The sequence below is a fragment of the Centroberyx gerrardi genome, chromosome 19 (assembly GCF_048128805.1).
Source record: "Centroberyx gerrardi isolate f3 chromosome 19, fCenGer3.hap1.cur.20231027, whole genome shotgun sequence".
NCBI lineage: Eukaryota > Metazoa > Chordata > Actinopteri > Beryciformes > Berycidae > Centroberyx > Centroberyx gerrardi.
Genome location: NC_136015.1, coordinates 13356118 through 13377002, shown reverse-complemented (window position 1 = coordinate 13377002; position 20885 = coordinate 13356118). Strand labels below are relative to the sequence as shown.

General features: G+C 41.8%; 3 protein-coding genes across 3 annotated transcripts; 2 read left to right on the top strand and 1 right to left on the bottom strand.

Annotated features, from left to right (window-relative positions):
- Positions 1-399: 399 nt before the first annotated feature.
- snrpd1 (small nuclear ribonucleoprotein D1 polypeptide) lies at positions 400-4182 on the top strand. Its single transcript, XM_071901585.2, has 4 exons — positions 400-519; positions 1171-1247; positions 1476-1667; positions 3830-4182. The coding sequence occupies exons 1-4, from the start codon at positions 506-508 to the stop codon at positions 3904-3906; spliced, it is 360 nt and encodes a 119-aa protein (XP_071757686.1). The 5' UTR covers positions 400-505; the 3' UTR covers positions 3907-4182.
- A 1065-nt stretch (positions 4183-5247) lies between these two features.
- ggcta (gamma-glutamylcyclotransferase a) lies at positions 5248-7512 on the top strand. Its single transcript, XM_071901533.1, has 4 exons — positions 5248-5406; positions 6068-6213; positions 6584-6716; positions 7071-7512. Exons 1-4 carry the CDS (start codon positions 5293-5295, stop codon positions 7194-7196), a joined length of 519 nt encoding a protein of 172 aa, XP_071757634.1. The 5' UTR covers positions 5248-5292; the 3' UTR covers positions 7197-7512.
- Positions 7513-7641: 129 nt separating this feature from the next.
- adnp2b (ADNP homeobox 2b) lies at positions 7642-16667 on the bottom strand. The gene is made up of 4 exons (XM_071901531.2): positions 16418-16667; positions 14717-14838; positions 13415-13519; positions 7642-11559 (listed from the first exon to the last, which is right to left on the bottom strand). The coding sequence occupies exons 2-4, from the start codon at positions 14822-14824 to the stop codon at positions 8812-8814; spliced, it is 2961 nt and encodes a 986-aa protein (XP_071757632.1). The 5' UTR covers positions 14825-14838; positions 16418-16667; the 3' UTR covers positions 7642-8811.
- Positions 16668-20885: the final 4218 nt, after the last annotated feature.

Sequence of the window (20885 nt, the reverse complement as noted above, 5' to 3'; positions counted from 1 at the left end):
GGAGGGAGTTCCAGGGGGTCTTCAGCAAAAGACGGTAGTTTTATTTCACCATTTTAATTCCCTGATCATTCTAGACAATGAGTACAGTGTGTCAGGATGACTGTTTTGATCAGAGGATTCACTCTCCCATCTGTAACCATCCTAACTGCACTATGGAGAGATATGCAATTATATACTAAATCATATTTACTAAATCATCTAATAATAATAATCTCCTCAGATGGGATTCATTAAGACACCTATGGGGGTTCATTGTCGAATATGTTTATGCATATGTGGCTTTAGTCTGGAAGAAGTTGGTAAGTCCATTCGGCCGGTAGGGGGCAACGTTCCATCAAACATCTTCCCTGAACCTTTGCCCTGAACTCGTTGCCGTCGCTCATTTAATGACGTAGTATCAGTGCGCCTAAAACGTAAATCGTACAACAGCGGCCTGTGGATTCACTTGCGCGCTGTAATTTTTCTCTCTTTGGTGGAGGATTTGTCTCTACAGTCCGTCACCATCATGAAACTAGTCAGGTGAGTGGTGTTGAAAAGTCACTGTTTATTAAGTGCTGTTATTTGCGTGGAGAAAAAGTATCTGATGCCGCTGGATGGAGTTAGATTTTAATTGTGAGATAGATGGGAGGCGGGAAGCGGTGTAGAAAATGAATGGAGGCTGCCCTGTGTTGTACAATGAATGGACTTCATTATATGAAATAACTCTACAAATGCGTGCATATCACACACTGTGTATTCAAATGTAATTAACAAGCAGTGGTTTAGCTGTAAAACTACATTGCTTTGCAACGTTAGCTAATTAGCGTTAGTTACCGTCAGGGTCGGTGGTATTGTTGTTAGGCCCTGTCTCGCTTCCTATGGAGGGGGATTCAAAATGGAATTGGCATTTAAGTTTTACTAATTCATCTTCAGCTACTGTTTTACTTGCAGTTGTTATATTGTTACAAAGCAATGGGCAGCCACTTTATCATGGAGTTAACAGCGAACTGCTCGGTTAGTATTTGTTTTGGTGGTGAATGCTACATAGTTAATGGCTAACGTTAGCTAGCTAACTTAATATATAGTAATTTTGCAGTTTGCAAGATCGATGTTCAGAGCGAAGTTGGAAAGGCTGTGCTCAAAGCTCAATGTTTGGCTCATCCACTAACCCTTTTCTCTAATAACCCACAGGTTTTTGATGAAGCTCAGCCATGAGACGGTTACCATTGAACTGAAGAATGGCACCCAGGTCCATGGCACCATAACAGGTATGACCCACCTGGTCCTGGGTTATATAACATCTTGAATGGCTCATCTTGGTATCTGTTCTCTTCCTCAATGCATAGTTGCCTGGACCGTAGTTATATATTGATGTGTGTAGATCAGTTTAAATCTGAATATGTTGTAGTCAGTGGATGGTGGGCCGTCTGAACATGTGTGCTTTTGTTCATATGCATATATTTTTATCCCTATGCTATCCTTCTTTCCCCACTCAGGTGTGGACGTGAGCATGAATACCCACCTGAAGGCGGTCAAAATGACTCTGAAAAACAGGGAGCCCACTCAGCTGGAGTCACTCAGTATCCGTGGCAACAACATCCGCTACTTCATCTTGCCCGACAGCCTGCCGCTGGACACCCTGCTGGTCGACATCGAGCCAAAGGTCAAGTCCAAGAAGAGGGAAGCAGGTGAGGAACATTGTGCATCGGCAAACAGACCTTGCATAATCTGTCTTAGTACCTTTTGCAAATTGTCAGGGTTCACTGGTAAATTTAGCAAACATATGGCCCATCAAACGCCACATGATCCAATAAAATGCCAAACTATAAAATTGATTGACACTTCTCAGTCCATTAGTCTGCACTCAAGTCTACCAACAAGGATACAGTGAACTGGATTTGTAGGGTGGCAGTTCAAAAAGATCCAGCAGTAGAGGGATTGGTGTGGGTTTTGTCCAGCTGGTTGCGAACATGGAGAAAAGAAAAATGTTAAGTGACTAGAGGCAGAGTAAGTAGAACTGGAGGTACGTGGTTCAGAGGCTGTCAATACCCAATTGACTGTCTGTGTTGAGAAATTGCTGGGTACAATATGATCATTTTGAGAGATTTCTGAATAATCCCATTAGATTAATTTATACAGGCTTTACAGAGAGAAGGAGGATCTCTCAAACCACACTTTGTCGAGCTTGAGACTTTAAATTGTTGTCATCAGGACCGTGTGTGTGTGTGCAAGCATATGGATAGTACATACTAACTGATGAGCCTTTGGTGCATGGTTGGTTGACATTTGACCTATTTCAGGAAATGTAAAATTAGAAGGAAGGAAACATAGGTGGAGATTTTTGAGGAGGCGAGGAAAGATTGAGTTGCTGTACACTTGGCACCAAAACATACAAATTCCATAAGAATCTAGATGTCGGATCCCTCGTCTCAGACCAGCGGTCTTTGAATTAAATTTATTTAGCTATTTACTCAGATGGTTCTTTGGCCTGAGAGCTGTTTAACAACAAGGGAAATTGGAATGTGTGGTTTGGTTACCTGGTAATACCTGCAGGCAATATTGGCAAAACTAAGCCACCACTAATTCTGAATGAATTGTGGGTGAGTTGTAGTGGTGATGGGAAGTTGGAACAACTTTAAAATTCTGGGCAAAATCCTCTCAGGCAGTAGGGTGGTGAATTGAGCAAGGGGACCATCCTTCAACCAGAGGGCGCAGGTTCAGGCCCCCCCCCCACCCTGCTGAAGTGTCCTTGAGCAAGACACAGAATCCCTACCGGCTCCTGGGTCGCTGTTCTATAGCTGAGCTTGACCTCTGACCTCCCTGTGGAGGGGGGGCAAGGAAAGAAGGCCTATATAGTGTCGATGCCATGTTTATATGAAATGCTGGCCAAGACAAACATGATTGGTTTCAATTCAGGACATTACAACAGGTCTGCCCTGTTAGCCTTGATCCAGCCCTATGAATTGCTGAGTTTACTTTTCACTCATAGTTGCCCAGTGACTCCACATGACTCTTTCACACATGCAACTTCACCTCGACATTTTCTGTCGGGGTCATGTGCGAATGGGAGCCAGAGTCAATGTTCTGGAAAAGTTGATCCGGCAATTTCCCCCCTCAAGAGCTAGTGAAATTCCTGGGAATATTCCTTTTGCGACGCTAGTGTGAACAAAAGCTGTAGGATTCCCTGTTCAAACACTTTCACAAGAACTGGGCAGGCGTATTTCATACTGCGACTTGCTCACAGAAAGCATTTGTTTGGAGTGGGAGAGTTGAACAAATGAAAACTGGCAAAGTGAGCAAATTTTCTTCCCTGTCCGGAAATTGGGCGGCTCTGAGACAAGGGAGCTACTAGCCAGTGCCATCCAATTGGAGGATGAGATTAATATGCTCATTAATAATAGGAGAAATTTGGTACTTGGCCACAGGAGCCTCTCATCCACCATTTTTCTAAAACGCTAACAACGTGACGTCTTCTGTCACATACCTTAAAGACAAGATCAGACCTCGCCTCTCCTATCTGGGACCATCATGTCATGTGTGAACACATTATACACAGACATTTTACAGATGGTAGCTAAAGGTGTGAAACCACTAGTGCTGCCGGAAAAGTTAACACAGCAATCTTGTGGGTTGCTGTGTCAGTCCTGGGAACGGCAGAGTTCAACTGCACATGATGTTCAAATTAGTGCAAATTAGCCGTTCCTGGGACCGAGTGCAGGCTGATGATCCCATGTGTTCATTGATGCATTCCCGATGAATGATCCACACCTCTACACTTTGTGATACCTGCTTATACATGTTGATGCCGTTTATTCCTCTCTTAACCCTGGCTCTCTCTCTCCTCTCTCAGTGGCTGGTCGGGGGCGGGGCAGAGGACGGGGGCGTGGCAGAGGCAGGGGCCGAGGCCGGGGCGGGCCCAGGAGATGATCACCACGGCCGGACTGTCGTTAGCCGTCCCCCCACTGTTTGTACAGGATTTTTACTTTTCTCAGAGGAAACGCTTTGTGAATTCCATGTGTCTTTTTTTTTGTTTTTGTTTTTCCTTATTTTGTACATTAAAATGTTCCTTATGAACAGAAAGACTGAGTCTGTGCGTTATTACAGTTTTGACTGGACTCTTTTCGGTTTGTGAATGATTGTCCGTTCAGGCGTTTTGTTTTCTGATACAGAGTTTTCAGAACTACAGTTGAATAAAAGTATTTTTTGCATGGAAATGTGTATCCCTGAGTGTCATGAGAAATTCAACATAAACTGAAAGTGTGAAGCTGTAAAATTTAAAGTTTTATATAGGACAGCTCCCATAAACTGATGGCTAACAATGGCTCTATACAAAAGAGTGTATATATACTGATGCATTAAAGTATGTGGTTACGCCGGCTCCACTTGTCTTTAAGCTTTGCAGTGTTGAAATGTCAGTGAGTGAGGAGCTTTTGTTCCAGAACGAGCTGGACAGGGAGTTTTAAAAGCCAGAAATCTCAGCATCTGACAAAGTAAACGAGTCCTTGGTATTGATTAACAAATCGGTCAACCTCCTGGCATATACAGCCTGATTCAAAAGTAAGTACCTTAGGTTATACTTTATTAAATATTTTCCCTGTTTGAATGTTGAAACGACTGACATTTTACAACTTTATTTCAATATTAGTTTACTAAAAAAAATTGTTTACCTCCTTTTGTAACACTGTATGTTATGATCATTTTGCGTTCTGGAGTAGCAAGACATCATAGGCCTACTCGTTGCCCCTTGAACCACACAGTGTAATAACTTACTGATTTACTTCTAACTTAAGTTGCTGCAGTGATCTATAACAGGAGCTATGAAACTTTTGTCATGGTTTGGTAAAAATAATTTTCTTAAAATCATGTTAAAGCTATATGTTGCCTATAACAGATGCATTATGGTGAAAATTCAACTTTATCAATGATTACATCTTGGCTGTGCTTTTTCTGAATCCTGTTATCGTATGCAAATTATTTGTGTGATGTCACACGACGGAAGATAGCTTATATAAAAAAATATAAATCTATATTGTTAAAACCAGACCCGCAAGAGAATGGAGACGACGACCTATATAACAAACATTAAACCGCTGAGTCATTGAACAATGTGTGTTTAAAATATCCTGTACAACCCGTAGAGGCGGTTGTGCCATCCATCTATACCAAGAGGTTTAATATTATCCACTAAAAAAACCACGTACTTCCCCTGGGGGCGTGTCCTGGTTTCCGCTACTCCTGCAGCTCTTCTGTGGTTTCACGTCTGCCGTTTGGCGCCCTGAAGATTGACGGTATCGCAGGGGCGCGCGAAGAAACATGTCCGGTGCTGCTGGGGACTTCATGTATTTTGCTTTTGGAAGCAACTTGCTGAAGGAAAGACTGCAGCTGGCAAACCCCTCGGCGATATTCCGCTGCACGGGCCGACTGAAGGTAACTGTTCAGCTGGGACTGGGAATAAAGCGAAAGTCACATTGTGGACGCTTCATTAGTAAAGCTCGCCCCCGGTGAAAGCATGGACCATAATCACAATATGGATTTAATGCTGCCAGCGAGGTTAACGGAAATTATTTCAAGAAGGCCATCTTGGCCATTCGGCTGAGTTTTGACAAGCATCCATCGCCTTAACTACAATTTGGCCGACGGAAATTAGTTATTTGGTAATTCAACTTTTAAACCACATATGGGATTGCTAGTTGCTAGCGAATTTTAAATTATCTTCAAATTCATCAGCAAATGAGATAAAAATGATTTATTATTTGTAGCCCTTGCCCTTATTAACCAACTGAAAAATCCTAATCATAACAAAGGCAGACTGTTGTGTGGCAACATGGTGAAGGTCCAGTGAGAAACTTGTGGCTCTGGTTTATTGGTCTGGCACCACATAGCACGATGACGTAATGACTGTGGCCAGACGATTAGTGAAAGTGAAAATGTGAACATGGCTGAACACACATCCCTCTTTACATCAAACTAAAAACGGTCAATGCATTTTTGTTTAAAACACACATACCTTGTCTATGACTGTAGTTTCAAATGGCCTTGTGTCCTACCCCCACCCTTTATGTGTGTGTGTGTGTGTGTGTGTCTATAGGACTATGTGCTGAAGTTTGGCCTTTGGGAGGAACATGTGGACAACCGCTGGCATGGCGGAGTGGCCACCATTGAATTCTGTCCAGGAGGAGAGGTTTGGGGGGTGGTGTGGACTTTGAACAACGAACACCTCATCAGCCTGGACAAGTGAGACACACACACACACACACACACACACACACACAGCTGTTGTATGCTGGTTCATCTGTGCCATCATCAAGACAGTGTGGCCTGGTTGTCGGAGCATACTGACAGTTCACCCATTCTGTCAACATGTACAATACATTACTCATTTTGATTATTAATCTTCATTATTACTGATAATAGCATGATTACTGCTATTTGGTACAAAGGGTGGTGTGAGCTGTCAACCATGGACACACCCTAAACAGCTTTTTTGGACTTGGCTCTTCAGGGGAGTTCAAAAGAGAGTGCAGTGGTGTGTGTATTATCTATTATGCCAAGTCAGTCCACAGGTTTGATCCTGCTTCTCTTCTGTGTGTGTGTGTGTCTGCAGCCAGGAAGGGGTGAACCTGGGAATGTATTCTCCACTGGAGGTCACAGTGGAGACAAATCACGGACTGATGCTCTGCAGGACTTATCAGATGAACCATTTCCATGCCTGCCCTCCCTCTCCTCAGTACAAACAAGTGTGTGTGCGCGCAAACACACATACACACACACAAAGGGCCAAAGACAAATTTGCATGAGGCCTGTCCCCTTGTACATTTGCTTACAGTAGAACAGGTAAAATACACATCTTTTTTTAATGAACATAACTGCAGAAACACTCTCCCATTAAGAAATCCAATATTGAATGACACCTTACAAAATATGAACTAGGGAATCAGTTCTTACTTTATTCATACATATTCTTAATCCTCCCAGTATTCATTTAAGTATAGCGGAGCAGAAGATCCACCCAAAATTACTACTGTAAGGTTGTCCTTTTATGTGTCTCACCTAAGAACTATGTTTATTTATGTGTGTGTGTATTTCATAAGGTGGTGTGTCTGGGTGCAGAGCAGAACGGGCTCCCAGTGGAGTACTTGAGGAGGCTGGAGGCAGTTCAAGCTAACAACTACAGTGGTCCCTCTATCCTCGACCAAATCGAAACAGTGATGAAGTAGAACCGGCACCACCGTGTGGCCAGGAGTAGGAGCTGCACTCGCTGGGTAATGAGCTGTTGGCTGGCCCATTCCAAAACATACCTGTGAAGATTTATTTATTTTTACTTTAAACAGCTATTGGCCACTCAGATACATGTATGAGAAGTGGAGTGGTGAATGTCCTATGTTTTATTTTAGAGCTGTTAACATGGAAGACCATAATCAATGTGATGGAGCCAGCGTTTTGCTTTGCTATCTCTCAGGGGAATATTAAAAACATGCTCTTGAATTAATGCATACTGATTACATCAGTGTTTTATTAAACCATTGTCAATTTTACTTCACTTGTCAGCCTTTTATTGTACAAAATGCATCAGCATTATTTTTATCATACTCTATTCCTGCTGATTAAAGGACTATTTCCAGATTATGCTATTATACACAAAGGGAAGAAACATACCTTAGGATGCATGGGCACAACGTGATAAAAATAATAGTTTTTATTACAAGTGAATAGTAAAGGAAAAAATTAATGAATGTTTTACTTAAAAGGAAACCACTTTATTTTTTACACCACAGTGGCCCTGGACAGAATCAGAAGTGGTACCACTCCCAACAGTTTTGTTCCTCTATGAATTTATAGAAAATACAACAGGTATAGTACAAAAATCAACTGTCAGGAACAGTTATGAATAACATAAGATATATGGTGACACAGTATCAACACACAATGAAAGGTTTTATGTTTTGTTGAATCTTTAGGTAAATTTCCACAACAGAAGTCTATGCAAATAGGTAGACTTTAGAGGTCACAATGGCACGAATCATAATTTGATTTAAATAACATTAAACAAAAGCACATGCAAACAACATGGTATGGGACTTAAAACCAGTGTTCCCTAACTGTAGGAATTTAGCAATCTGAACACTCTTCAAACATTTGTACATTCTTTGCAATTTGGTTTAAGTAGAGGCTGATGGAACATTCATCTAAAACGTTTGCAGGGGTTGGTAAGTGAGAACATTTTTTCCCCAATTGTTAGAAGGGGGGTGGGGGGGGGGGTTGAACACAGGTTACTATGTGACAACAATGTGAAATTAAAAAAAACATGGACAAGAAAGAATATTGAATGTGCTGTGAACATGACAGAAAAAGGCGCAGCTTTCTTAAATGATGTATCCATCTATGAAAGGAGGTGGGGGGGGCAACAAAATAGGGTTTTGTAACACCCTAGCTCTATCTTGAGAGGTGCACTAAATTCATGACATCGGCAGACAAGCAGGGGGCAAGAAATTAAACAAAAAAACAGCAGCAAATCAGTGCTTAACTTGAAGTCAGTAGCCATTGTTGAATGAGACTGTAACCAGCTAAATGTTGCACATACACAGATTTACATCATATTTCACTGACATTACTCAAATCATCTGTATCTTCCATCATGTACTGTAGGGACCACTGAAAATAAAATAAAGTCCAATGAAGGCTACATCAAGAATATGCACTGTTACAGTTAACTTGTATGTTGGGAAATACACACGTACTGCATTATGTCCAAGTTCTCTGGTGAGCGTGAACACAAAAGGCCACCATTTAAGCATCAGTTGTTTGTCGTTCCATTTTCTTCGACTGTTGAATTCATTCCATCTGCTCCAAGTCCACCGTTTGCTCATTTCCACCTTCTTCCATTGGTTCTGGTTCTTTGTGCTTGTCTGTCTGCTCTGATGGTTCAGCGGGTTGCACTTCCGGGATGAAAAGGTTGTGCTTGACTTTGCTCAACTCTGTCATGTTGAAGCCGAGGAGAACTACAGCGGTGTTCCTCTTGAGACTCTTCATACACTTGCTGCGCTTGTTGCCAAAGTGGGCTGCCAGCTCTGCTTTTGAGAGAGACAGTCTCTTGCACAGCTCGTCGGTCTCGGCTTTGTTCGCATAGGGGTTTCGGTGAAAGTATCTGGATATGAAGTCTTTGCGCTCATCGTTAGAGCGACGTTCATTTGGAGTGGGCTCCAACACTAGCTTCACTGTAGGGTCGATCTGAACCTCGGGCTCGGGTGGGGCCACCACCTTCTCCTGCTCTCGTTTCTTGCGCATGGCCGCCCTTTCTTCTCTCTCTCGTCTGTTGGTCTCAATCACCGCCTTCCATGCTGCCTCCAGCCTCTTCTTGCTCTGCATCTCTGCTTCGCTTTCTGGTGGTGGGTTCAGGGGAGGCTTCATGGTGGGTGGAGCTGGAGTCAGAATAGATGGAACTGGAGCTAGAGTTTGTTTCATAGTAAGCGCTTGTGGCATTTGGAGGAAGTACAATCCAGGTGGCTGACTGATCTGCTCAGCTGGTTTTGGTGTCTGCCGTGGTCTTCCTCTTGGAGCAGGAACTACTTCATTACTTTCTGTAGTCTTGGGTGGTTCTGGTTGTTTAGGTGAACACCGGCAACGCTGAATGTGGAGCATTACTGCCTGTTGTGTGACCTTTCCTGTGTACACACCGTTGCAGTATATGCACTTGAATGCCTCCGTCTTGAGTATAGCATGGATGGTGGGTGCTACAAAGTGTTTTTGCTTCAAATGCTGAAGGTGTTTGGCTGCATTCTGGAACTTTTCATCGCAGAAGGGGCAGTATGCACTGTTGATTTTGACAGGTGTCTGGCAGACGTCCGGAAGGCTGCTGGGCAGCATCTTCAAGAAGATCAGGTCAAGGGAATTTGTAACCAGGGCTAGGTTGACCTCAGTATCTCCTAGGACCTCTTTTGGGGCAGTGGTATTGACATCAAAGTAAGGGAACAGGATTCTCCCGACACCATTTGTGTACACCCTGTACTCCCGCCTTAGGAAGTCACAGTATGCCTTGGTTGTAGGATTGTGTTCCTTTACATGTTCAAGAAGTTGTTTGATGGAGAAGAACAACGCTGAACAGTACAGACAATTCAGGCCATGCAGCAGGTGTTGGAACACACCCTTTTCCGACAGGAGAATTTTGCACATTAGGCATTTGACAGTTTTGTCGGGCATTTTCCTCAGGAATGGTGCTCGGGCAGCCACACTTTCAGACTTGGATGTACTGGATTTAGTCTTATGGGCTACCTCTGTGTGCATGTCATAGACATTGGAAGGGAAAAGTTCATTGCAGAGGGGGCAGGTAATCCATTTCTTAGTTTGCAGTGAGAAATTACTTGCTGGCTCAACTGGCTTAAGAGGGGTACCTGCACTCTGAGAGACGGGCATTGCTACCTGTAGTGGAGCAAAAGTGTATGTCGGCATGCCATTCATCTTGTTGCCAGTGGGGATCAGGTGGCTCAGAAGAGACTGTGAAGTCAGCATGGTACCTTGTGGGGTGATTTGGTTTGTTGATGCCTTTTGGGTAACCATAGTAGGCTGAGATGCGGAACTAGTCCCCACTGCCATGTTGGCCTGCAATCCTGGTGGGAGAAGGATTTGCTGGGCTTGCGGAGTCTGTGGTGGCCGCCCAGGGGCAGGAGCTAGGGTCAGTGGTGCCTGTTTCAGAGACACATTAGACATTGTGGGAAGCTGGACCATAGGTGGTCCGTGGGGCAAAGCACCTTGGAGGGCTATGGTGGCGCCAGGCTGAAGCAAACCTTTAGCCTCAGCACTAGCTAGCTGCACTAGGGCTGAAGCTTGAGGGGGCAGAAATGCCTGGTTGGTCCCGGGGGTACAAATCAAAGTGGTACCGCTTGGAGTTCCTTGTAATTGCTGTAGTGACACCACCGTCCCAGCGTGTTGGCCACTGTTCGGTAAAACCAATGACCTATTAGTGAACATTTGAGGTTGCTGTGGTTTAGGAGCGATACTTGGGAATGTTACAAACACACCATTCCCATTAGGAGTTGGTTTAATGGTGTAGTTCTTGTTCTCATTAATCATACTCTGCACTTGGCTGCTGACCCAATAGTGTGATGGCTCAACCAGCATGTGATGCAACATTTGATCTAGACTTCCAGTGTTGATCTTACACACCTTGCAGCAGTAGATCTTTGTAGCAGTAGCTCCTTGAACTTGTACTCTGTAACCAATAAACTGTTCTGCCAAACGATCAAGGTGCTTGATAATGACATGCTTCTTCATTGCAAAGACAGAAGAACTTGGGTATCCACATTTTCGACAGTGGTATCTCTCATTTCCACGATGGGTGGGTAAAGGCCCCTCCCTCGCCATTACGGCGGTATGACTATGGTTGGAAAGTGTGGCATGGAAGAACAGCATGTGCCTCTTGAGAGCCTTTGGGTGGCCGATGAAGTGGCATTGAGAACAGGGTGCCAGTGCACAGACTGACCGCTCATACTCATGGTTGCGTGTGACGTGACTCCTGAAGTTGTAGATGTTCCGCGTGGAATACTTGCACAGGCTGCAGCACAGTGCTCGAGACCGATACGGCCACTAAACAGGAAAAAACAGAAAGACAAAAAAAGACAGTCATGTGTTATTTCAGATAAAGGCAAGTTTACATTTACAGCACAAGACCTTCAAGAGTCCTTGGGAAATATTGAGCTAAGTGCTAACCATAGTCCCACGCGCCTCAGCATCACTCTCAAAACAACAGACAGTGCAGGTGAGGGAGCAGATCCCCACTGCAGCTGCAACCATCACAGGAACAAGCCAAAGGCCAGGAGATAAACAGTTACCAAAAGTTTTGTCAATGCTCCAACACAGTCTAAAAACAAATTCATGAAATGAGCATGAACTCTGAAACACAGATTGTGTGTTGTGGATACAAATTATGTGATTACATTCCTCCACCATAAATTGGATTATGTGACAATAGCACGAATTGGATACACCATATTCACCTGCAAAACAACCTTGGTTAAAGTTAGGGTTTTTTTTTATTGCAATTGTTTTCTTTCTGTCCTTTAATCGTTTTTCCTCTCTCTGTGAAGCACTCTGTAACTTTGATTTTAAAATTGATACATAAATAAACATTATTAAGGTTAGGCTTAGCTTTAGGCAACGAAAACAATTTGGTTAAGATTAGGGTAAAGTTTTGGTCATGGTTAAATAAGAAACACTTTTGCTAAAAATAAAAACGTCACTCAGTACAAAACCTCTTAGCACAAATTGAGAATTGAAGCTGGGTTAGGAGTTGAAGGCAGATGTTTACACCCATCCACTACTCTGACCACAACACCTACTGTCCACCGCGCTACTTCGATGTCCAACTACTGCCTGATTCTAAATCGGGTCTCCTTCACATAATCCTTTTGTGGTGGGAAAATGTATTTCTCACACTTTTCATGCACGGAGCATGTAATTGCATTATTATTTTTTTTTAAATTGAATTAATTTCTTTTAATCTCATTCTCTGACATTTGAAAGAGTAATTCTCAAATGGAATGCTCTCTCTTGTTTGTTGTCCTCTCTGCCTGTTGTACCTTTAGACAAGTAACACAGCAGCCATGGCTTTCTCAGGGTGAGAAGTTAAGATGTGCTTTGTGTGGTAAAATACCACACACAATTACAGGTGAAATTGACGCATTTTGGTTTAAGATAAGATAAGATAAGATAAGATAGCACTTCATTGATCCCTTTGGGGAAATTCAGGTGCCACAGCAGCAATTGACGGACAATACCAAAGAAGTAAAGTATGTCAAGTACAGGTAATAAAGAAATAAAGGAAACAGCTACTAACATAGAATCAACATATGAACATATCAATACTAGTGATCCATTTCAATAATTTCCTCTCCCATTTTTGCACCCTACCGTTCCCACACCTCAAAATACATATTAATTGGGTCAAATGTGCCAACTGTCATCTCCATTTCCACGTGCACAATGCTTGTGTGCACAATATAGTTGACTTTTTACACACTCAACTGCATTACAAAGTACAATACAAAATATTTGGGACCTGCTTTTTCCATATAATTAGACTGACCAAGTGAATTCAGATGAAAGCTACAATGTCTTATGGATTTGACCCTTTAACCATATTGGAAGGGAGGTGTAGAGTACATGGAAGAGACAGGTTAAAGGAGACAAATGAGAGTTGTGCAACTCAGTATTAGAAGGTGTAGAGTATGTACTTTACTACATCCATATCAACCTTCCTGAACACTAATCAGGAATAACCTGTCCACTCTTCTCTTAAAAAAGGAGAAGATGGGTCAGGAAGTCCACAGGACACAATACCCATAATACACATAATACCCAATGTGCCTCGAAAGACAAGACCATTTTTATTGACAGATATTCAAGATCAAAGTTGTCATGTGGAGCAAAGTGTCATATTCACCTTTTTCCTTTGTCTGCCATTGAATCCATCTGTGAAATCAACCCACTGTGTGTCCCCGAAAACCTCATCTTCATCCAAGTTTTTCTCAGACTTTTCATGGAGATCCTGTACAATGATGACACACAAACAATTAAAACTCAAGTCTGCACCCCTGTTGAAAGGTTTTAAGTGGAACCTCTCCTCTCATATTTGGTTCAAGCTGTATTGGCAAATAATTAAATCAAAACACAGTTGGGACCATGTCATCCTTGCTTGAAGTAGGTCCCAAGTTATAGGATGCAAGTTTCAAGCAAGTCTCAAGACTTTGCAATCCCAATTAAGCAAGCCAAGTCAAGTCTAGTACTTTGATGTCAGTAAGAGTCCGTAGGTATGTGTGACCCAATCAGCTTTGCTTCACTTGTCATCCCCACAGTTATCATTTCATTTGTCAAAACAATCTAACCAGGGTTGTTGTCAATTCAGTTTTATTGCCATAGGTTTTTATATCCAATACATATAAATATGTTGAGAGGGAGAGAGAAGGAATGCTCTCATCATGGCCATCATTATATTAAATCGAGTTTCAATTTACATTTTAAGCTGAGTGTATTAAAACTGAATTTATCCCAACCCCAAAACAAAACAAATCATGCATTGCAAACTGCATTTCATAATTTATTTCCAAGATCTTAAAAACAGCATAGTTGTCAGACTGTTGTTGATACTGTTACCACAGTCTAGGTGTATCAATGGCTAACATTAAAATCTAGCACAACATTAAAATCTAGCACAGTGTTGAAACAATGACCATGACCTGACTGACTCTACTTATCTAGTGTTACCACAGAAATAACTTGATTAGCTAACATCACCTAGCTAGCCTTACATTTACCGAACCAAAATTTAAATACAGATTTGATTTGTGTTAGATGATTGGGATGGCGAACTGCAAGTTTGTGATTATTGACACCCATGTTTTGCATACTACTCTCTTATGTACTGTGCTAAAATCCTTAAATCCAAATGATTAGACTCGAACAGCCATTCAGTGGCACGTTGCTAGGACTACTACAACTGGATCCAACACAAGCAAAGAGAGCAACCTTTCCAAAGCTTCTGGACACAAACACACCAGTATACTGACTGCATCATCACCAAGAGCCTGGGTGTGTGCAAGGAAATGTTATCACCACTGCTGTAGTTTGCAGCTGTGCGAGCTCTTGTGAGAAAGTAAGTCCCACATTCTCAAATTTGTGACTTGAGTCAGACCCAAGTATAGGCTAAGTAACAATAACTCCACATCTCTCTGAGAACAAAGCATACCTTCAGGAGGTTTTGGCAGTCCTCCAGGCCGATGTCGCTTAGAATGTTCTTCACCTTCCTCCGCGTTTTTCGGATCTTGTCAATATTTGCAACCGGAAGCTGATACATTATTTCTTAGATGCCTAGCAAACATTAAAAGAAAGAGTACCGTGTTGTCAGGTTATGGAGCATCAAGTTTTAGGAATTTCTAAGTGGACCACATAGAATTATTATAAAACCATTACAAAAATATAAAACTGATAGGCACATAAAATATGTGTTAATTAGTGGTGTAATCGATGGTATATGCAGTTATACTTCACCTTTTTCTAGGTATTTAGAGTATACTCAAATGTATGTGCTGGTGGGATCACAGTATAATATAAACATATTTTCTGTTCTACTGTTACAAGGCTCTGATGTGTCCAAATTGCATCAACAGCCAATTTGTGTGTTAATTCCAGGGGAGTTCCTTCTTATAAGCCCATGGCTTCTGACCTCTCCTACACAATAACTATATCTCTTTCTTTTCTCCCTTACACCCATTTTTGTTATGTGCAAATAAAATCTAATCAAAAAACGACATCCACCTCCTCAAGCACCACTAAACCATTACTGCTACAGCCCAGATTTGTGCCGTTCCCTCTTTGTACGGGATAAAATGTCTTATCAAACTCCACTGCACATTCTCTAATGGTGCCTTAATTATTGGCAAAAATACACACCTCCCAGAACATGAGTTAAGGCCTTTTATGTTACCAGGGTCCTCTGGTAACTTTGGCATACCTGTCATCTGCCAAGCAGCCTTTATTTCAATAAAATGTCAACTCTGATTTGCACTACTTGCTGCCCCCAGCAGAGTATTTTGGTGGAGGGAGGTTGTAGAATTAACAGGCAAACCAGTAAGAAAGACTGGCATTTTATAGCAATAAAAGAATAGGAAATAGAGAATGGCACATATATAGGGCGACTGCTAATTATGAATAACAGCAATGCAATTGGCTGTGGTCATGTAGTATACAGTATGCATACAAGCAAGCCAATAACATTTTCACCAAGCACATGGCAGAGAAAAAAATAAAGCTATGAAATGCCACTCCATTTCATTAAAAGACATATTTCGAAACTATAAATGATCACAAAAACGATCACGTGGTTTGCATCATGAAAATGAGAATATCTATTTTTCTATGCAAAATGACAAATCATAGTAAGAAACCTCACAGCATCCCCGGGCCTGCCTTACTATAAAGAACTACAGCAATCCAATAATACATGTTAGAAGGATGCTATACAAATATCACAGCAAAACTGTAAGTCTATTGGATTATGTCTCTGCAGGAATATTATGATTATACCATATGAGTTAAAAAAGGAGCATACGATGCGATAAGGTCACTACTGAGTACCACACATAGGAAACGTCCCCATCACAATATTATAGACATATTAGCTATTTTCTGACCTGATAGCCTGATATTTAGCCTGTTGAATGTGTCGATGCTGATTTAGCTAAGGTTAGCTACTAATGCAAATTTGGCTATTTACACAATCTCTTAGCTAGATAAATACTGGCATGCATGCTAACACTATGTGTACAAAAGTAACGTTATCATTAAAAAGCACGATGCAGCACGGTGACAGCGATGAGCCGGTTCACCACGCCGGCCACGCCGCTCCTTGCTGCTTGAGGATGCTCAGAGACGGTTCACAATTATTTACCTGAGACCTGGTTTGATTTCAGGGTAGCTGTCGCTGTGTCACCGCGAACAGGGCTAACGTTAACGTTATCTACTTTCACCGGTCCGCCAGAGTGCGTCTGTATCGGTACTTCCGCAGTGGACGATGCGCACAGATCCTCATCCAGCCATCATCCTCTTTCTATATGCGCCATACAGCTAAGGTGAATCTATTCAAATATATTTGCTAACCCCGCCGACGATAAGTTATATTTGATCGAGCTTTTGTCCCCTTTTCCTGTTGAGGAAAAATGGCGCTCAAGTTCAGGATCTGACGTAGGGGTTTTAATTTGCATAGTGTACAAAGCAGCCAATGGGAGTCTTCTCACCCTAAAACTGAATAACTTTTTATTCTTGAACCCAAGCTGAAAGCCACTGATCCAGAGTGCATTTGTGGTAATTTATCAATTTAGTTTTCAACTCAATGTAATAATTGATTTGTTAACTGTTCTCTTTTACATTCTACATGAGATAGCTAGGTCTGTGGGCGTGGCTATCGCGACCCCTACAGACAGTCACGTGGTATATGTCTAGGCTGGCCAATGAGCTGTCGAGAAAATGAGCTAAATGGGCGGTCCTCCAGACATTCAATGATTACGTCATATCATGCTACTTTTTTTAGCCAATTACATTGGTCTAACATTTTAATTGGGGGAGTAGTCATGTATACATTGATTTGGTGTTTTTTGGTTTGCATAAAATCTGAAGTTTAACTAGCTTGTTAGATAAAACAAAACATAGCTACTAGCTAGCGCCGACTGCAATGGAATTTGCACTAGAAGACATTTATAACAAAACCTCATTTTAGAGTTTCTTTATGCTTGGTAATATTTGTAAAAAGGTGATTCTACGCATTTTGGATTAACAATTTTATGGTCACCCTTCCCAACTATCAACTTTTTTTGCAAACATGCTCACTGAATGACTGAGCTGAGCAGAGTTCAGTCACAAAAACTGAGCAACCCGTCTAAATTGGTACTTACCAGTTAACCTAGCAGGTAGCTAGGTCCATTTGGTACAAGACAAATCCACTACCCAACAAAGTATCCATTTGATATCACCCAGTCTAGTGCTTCCTGGTGGTGGATCGCTGTAGTACAATTCCTTGGAAAATCATAATCTACTGTAATGGATCTGGTGCATCACAGTCTCCTAATCCTTTGTTTTCAGTAGAGAATCGAATAATTCCACGTCTGAGTATTTTAACTTAAACTAATTTACAGGTTGACGAATGAGGTCACAGCTATGTCATTGTTCCCTTGAGTAAGACAATGCAAACCAGGGTTTAATTTCCTGGGTTAACAATGGAGCAATGCAAGAAACACACAAAGTGTCAAATGGCTTTTATACTGCAACTGACGCCGGCAGGCCCATCTGCAGCCGGACTATCTCACAGTGGTACACAGTGGTCGCTGAAGTACAACTGAGTTATGACATTGTCTCTGAGCCCAAAGAGAGAAAGAAAAAGAAAGTGATTATTCACAGTATAATGCCCTCTCTATTGAATCAATATGAAGTTATGCCATTAGGCCAATCATATAGAGTGCCGCCACTCAATCACCCAATTTTGGGCCCTCGTGGATCAGTGGGCTAAGGCACATATCATGTAACCACAATGTCGTGGATTTGAATCTGACCCAGGACCTTTGTCATGTCGAACTGCCCCCCCCCCCCCCCCCCCCCCCCCCCCAAATCTTTCCTGTCTCTCTCTACTTTTAACTACTTTAAAAATGCCTTCCCCAAAAACATAAAATCAACCAGATTCATAGTTCATTCATGCTTGCCAGCCTAGTCCTACTGAGCATGCTGTGAAGTAAGACAGCTGAGTCCTTGAGTATGTAAATACAAACCCAGCAACTCTGTTGTAAGCTTGAAAACATGTCGCCTAACTTTTTTGTATACTACTTTGGTGGTGTGACAGCTGTATGATGCAAAGAAATGAATTGTCATCATTATTATCATCACCATTATCATCAAATTCCCTATGACCATCGCATCTCTAAGCGTGCTTTTGACCTGGATGACATGCAATGACAAAGGGAAGTATGTGAACCCTCCACTAATCTATTATTTTTTTGTCTTATTTCGAATCATGTTAGCGCTGTGATGGACTGACGACCTGTCCAGGGTGTTTCGTTGGTCCTGGAGGTCACTGATCTCACCGTTGGCGCATGCGTCGGAGGCCGAAGGGATTACTAAGTGTTGATGCGCAAGGAAAAATAGTTCCTACAAAGGCAACCAGAGGAAATGCTGGAATAAAAGATAAACCTATTTTAGCCCCTATATTGGCCATATACATGATAGCATACTGCGTTTAGAATAATAACCATTGCGATTCATGCGTAAACACTACCATTCGCACTCATGTTACAAAATTATATCCTTGTAATTTAATACAGTGTTTATTCGGTTACACCACTGTTAAACAAGTTTTCCTCGAAATCACCATTCCCCTAAGATTATGTTTTCATGTCGGCAAATGTTCAAAATAAAGTCACGTTGTGACTCGACGTCATAGACAACATCAATCCACGACATCCATGACACTTGTTGGCCTCGACGCAGGATGAGGAAATGTTTGCTGGGAGTGTTTATTCGGTTACACCACTCTAAAATAAGTTTTCCTCGAAATCACCATTCCCCTAAGATTATGTTTTCATGTCGGCAAATGGTCGAAATAAAGTCACGTTGTGACTCGACGTCTATTGGACTTGTTGGCCTCGACGCAGGTTGAGGAAATGTTTGCTGGGCTCCTTCCGCCCAATGCATGCTGGGACTGGTTCCAGCCCCCCACCCTGAATAGGAATAAGCGGGTATGGAGTGAAGTAATGATTTCGAATCAAAATAACATTTGCTCATCAGTTCAAATATAGATAAAAGGTACATAAGACATCTAATGTAGCACCTTTAACAGAAATAACCTAAGATAAATGTTTCCTTTAATCATTAATCTCTCTCACACACAATATCTGCAAAGAATTCTGGACCACAAATGTTTGAATGGTTGTAAAGATTTCACACCCAGTTTCTCCAGTGGAGTCCCAATATTGACTTCATAACATTCCAATCAGATGTGCATTCATGTTTTATGAATGATGAATGATGGAATGATGTTGAGGCCTTGAGTGAGCAACGGAGCCAAGCTACCACCAACAATATTTCACATTGCCAATTACATTTTACAGACAATTAGCTGACGCTCTTATTGAGAGCAACATACAATGAGTGAGCAGGTGGAGGTTCAGTGTTTTGCTCAAGGACACTTTGACAAGACACATGGTTCTTTCTGGGATTTTACCTGCAACCTTATGGTAATAACACAGTCTCTCTAGCCAGCAGGCTATGCTGCCATCCATTAGCTCTTAATTTGCACAGCTAACTTTCTTTAACTCAATTTAAAGATGGCTGGTGAGTTTGGAGTAAGCCTTCTGGACCAATATACAATGTAATGCACAGCAGCAAGAGGGTGACATTTTTTAGCTGCTTGGCTTCCTAAGGACTCAATCACTGAGCCTGTAAGGAAAGCTCTGTTAGATTAAAGGTCAGTCTGTTTTAATTTCTGTTTAGTCAAGCAGTAATTTCATTGGCTAAGAGCAGTGGTTCTCATGTATGTGCCATCCAGGCCCAAGAGTACTTAGGTTTTCATTCCAACCAAACACCACATCTGATTTCACTGATTAATTGCTCCTCTCTTGTTGAAGGTGCTAATCAGTGAAATCAACTGTCCTGGAGGATAAATATCCCAGTTTCTTTCCCTTCCTTTCAAAGCCAAAACACAATAAAATACCACACCGATGTAGCCTACAGTTAAGATGAATCGGGCCACAACCAAAGGCTGGTTGAGATCCATTATAAAAGCCTACACAAGCTGTACATCCATCAAAGTTGAAACAGCTGTGGTCCAGAATTCTTCCCAGGTATTGAGAGAAAATTATTAACCAGGCATTAACCAACATTAGGCAAACAATATTGTGTTTGCCTATTGAAGGAGAGCTTTTCCATCAGGCTTTACTATGATGTCTAGGTGGAGGGGGAGATCTGGAAATGAGCTGATGGATAACATCAATGATCTGATGACTTGATGATATTGGAGCAGTTAGATTATAAAGGCCAGGAATCTTTTCATTATGTGAAATGGAGATCTCCTATCTACTGTTTTCCTGATTACAGCATCAGAGTAAAAGAGTGTTTCATTCCCTGAGCCCTTGCTAGTAAGATTAAAGCTGAGCCTGTGGTTATCCCTCTTGGTCGTCCTACAGCTTGATTAGATTCATATTTCTAGGACATTTAACTACATCAAACTAGAGCCAAAGTACATAAGAAACATATGGTTATAAATTATGTTGGCCAATGCTGGAAAGAAATATTTCCCAAAAATGTGTTGTCTACTTCAAGGTGAGCGTTGTGCCCAAACACCCCACTCCCAAAAGATCACACATACACAAAGCAAA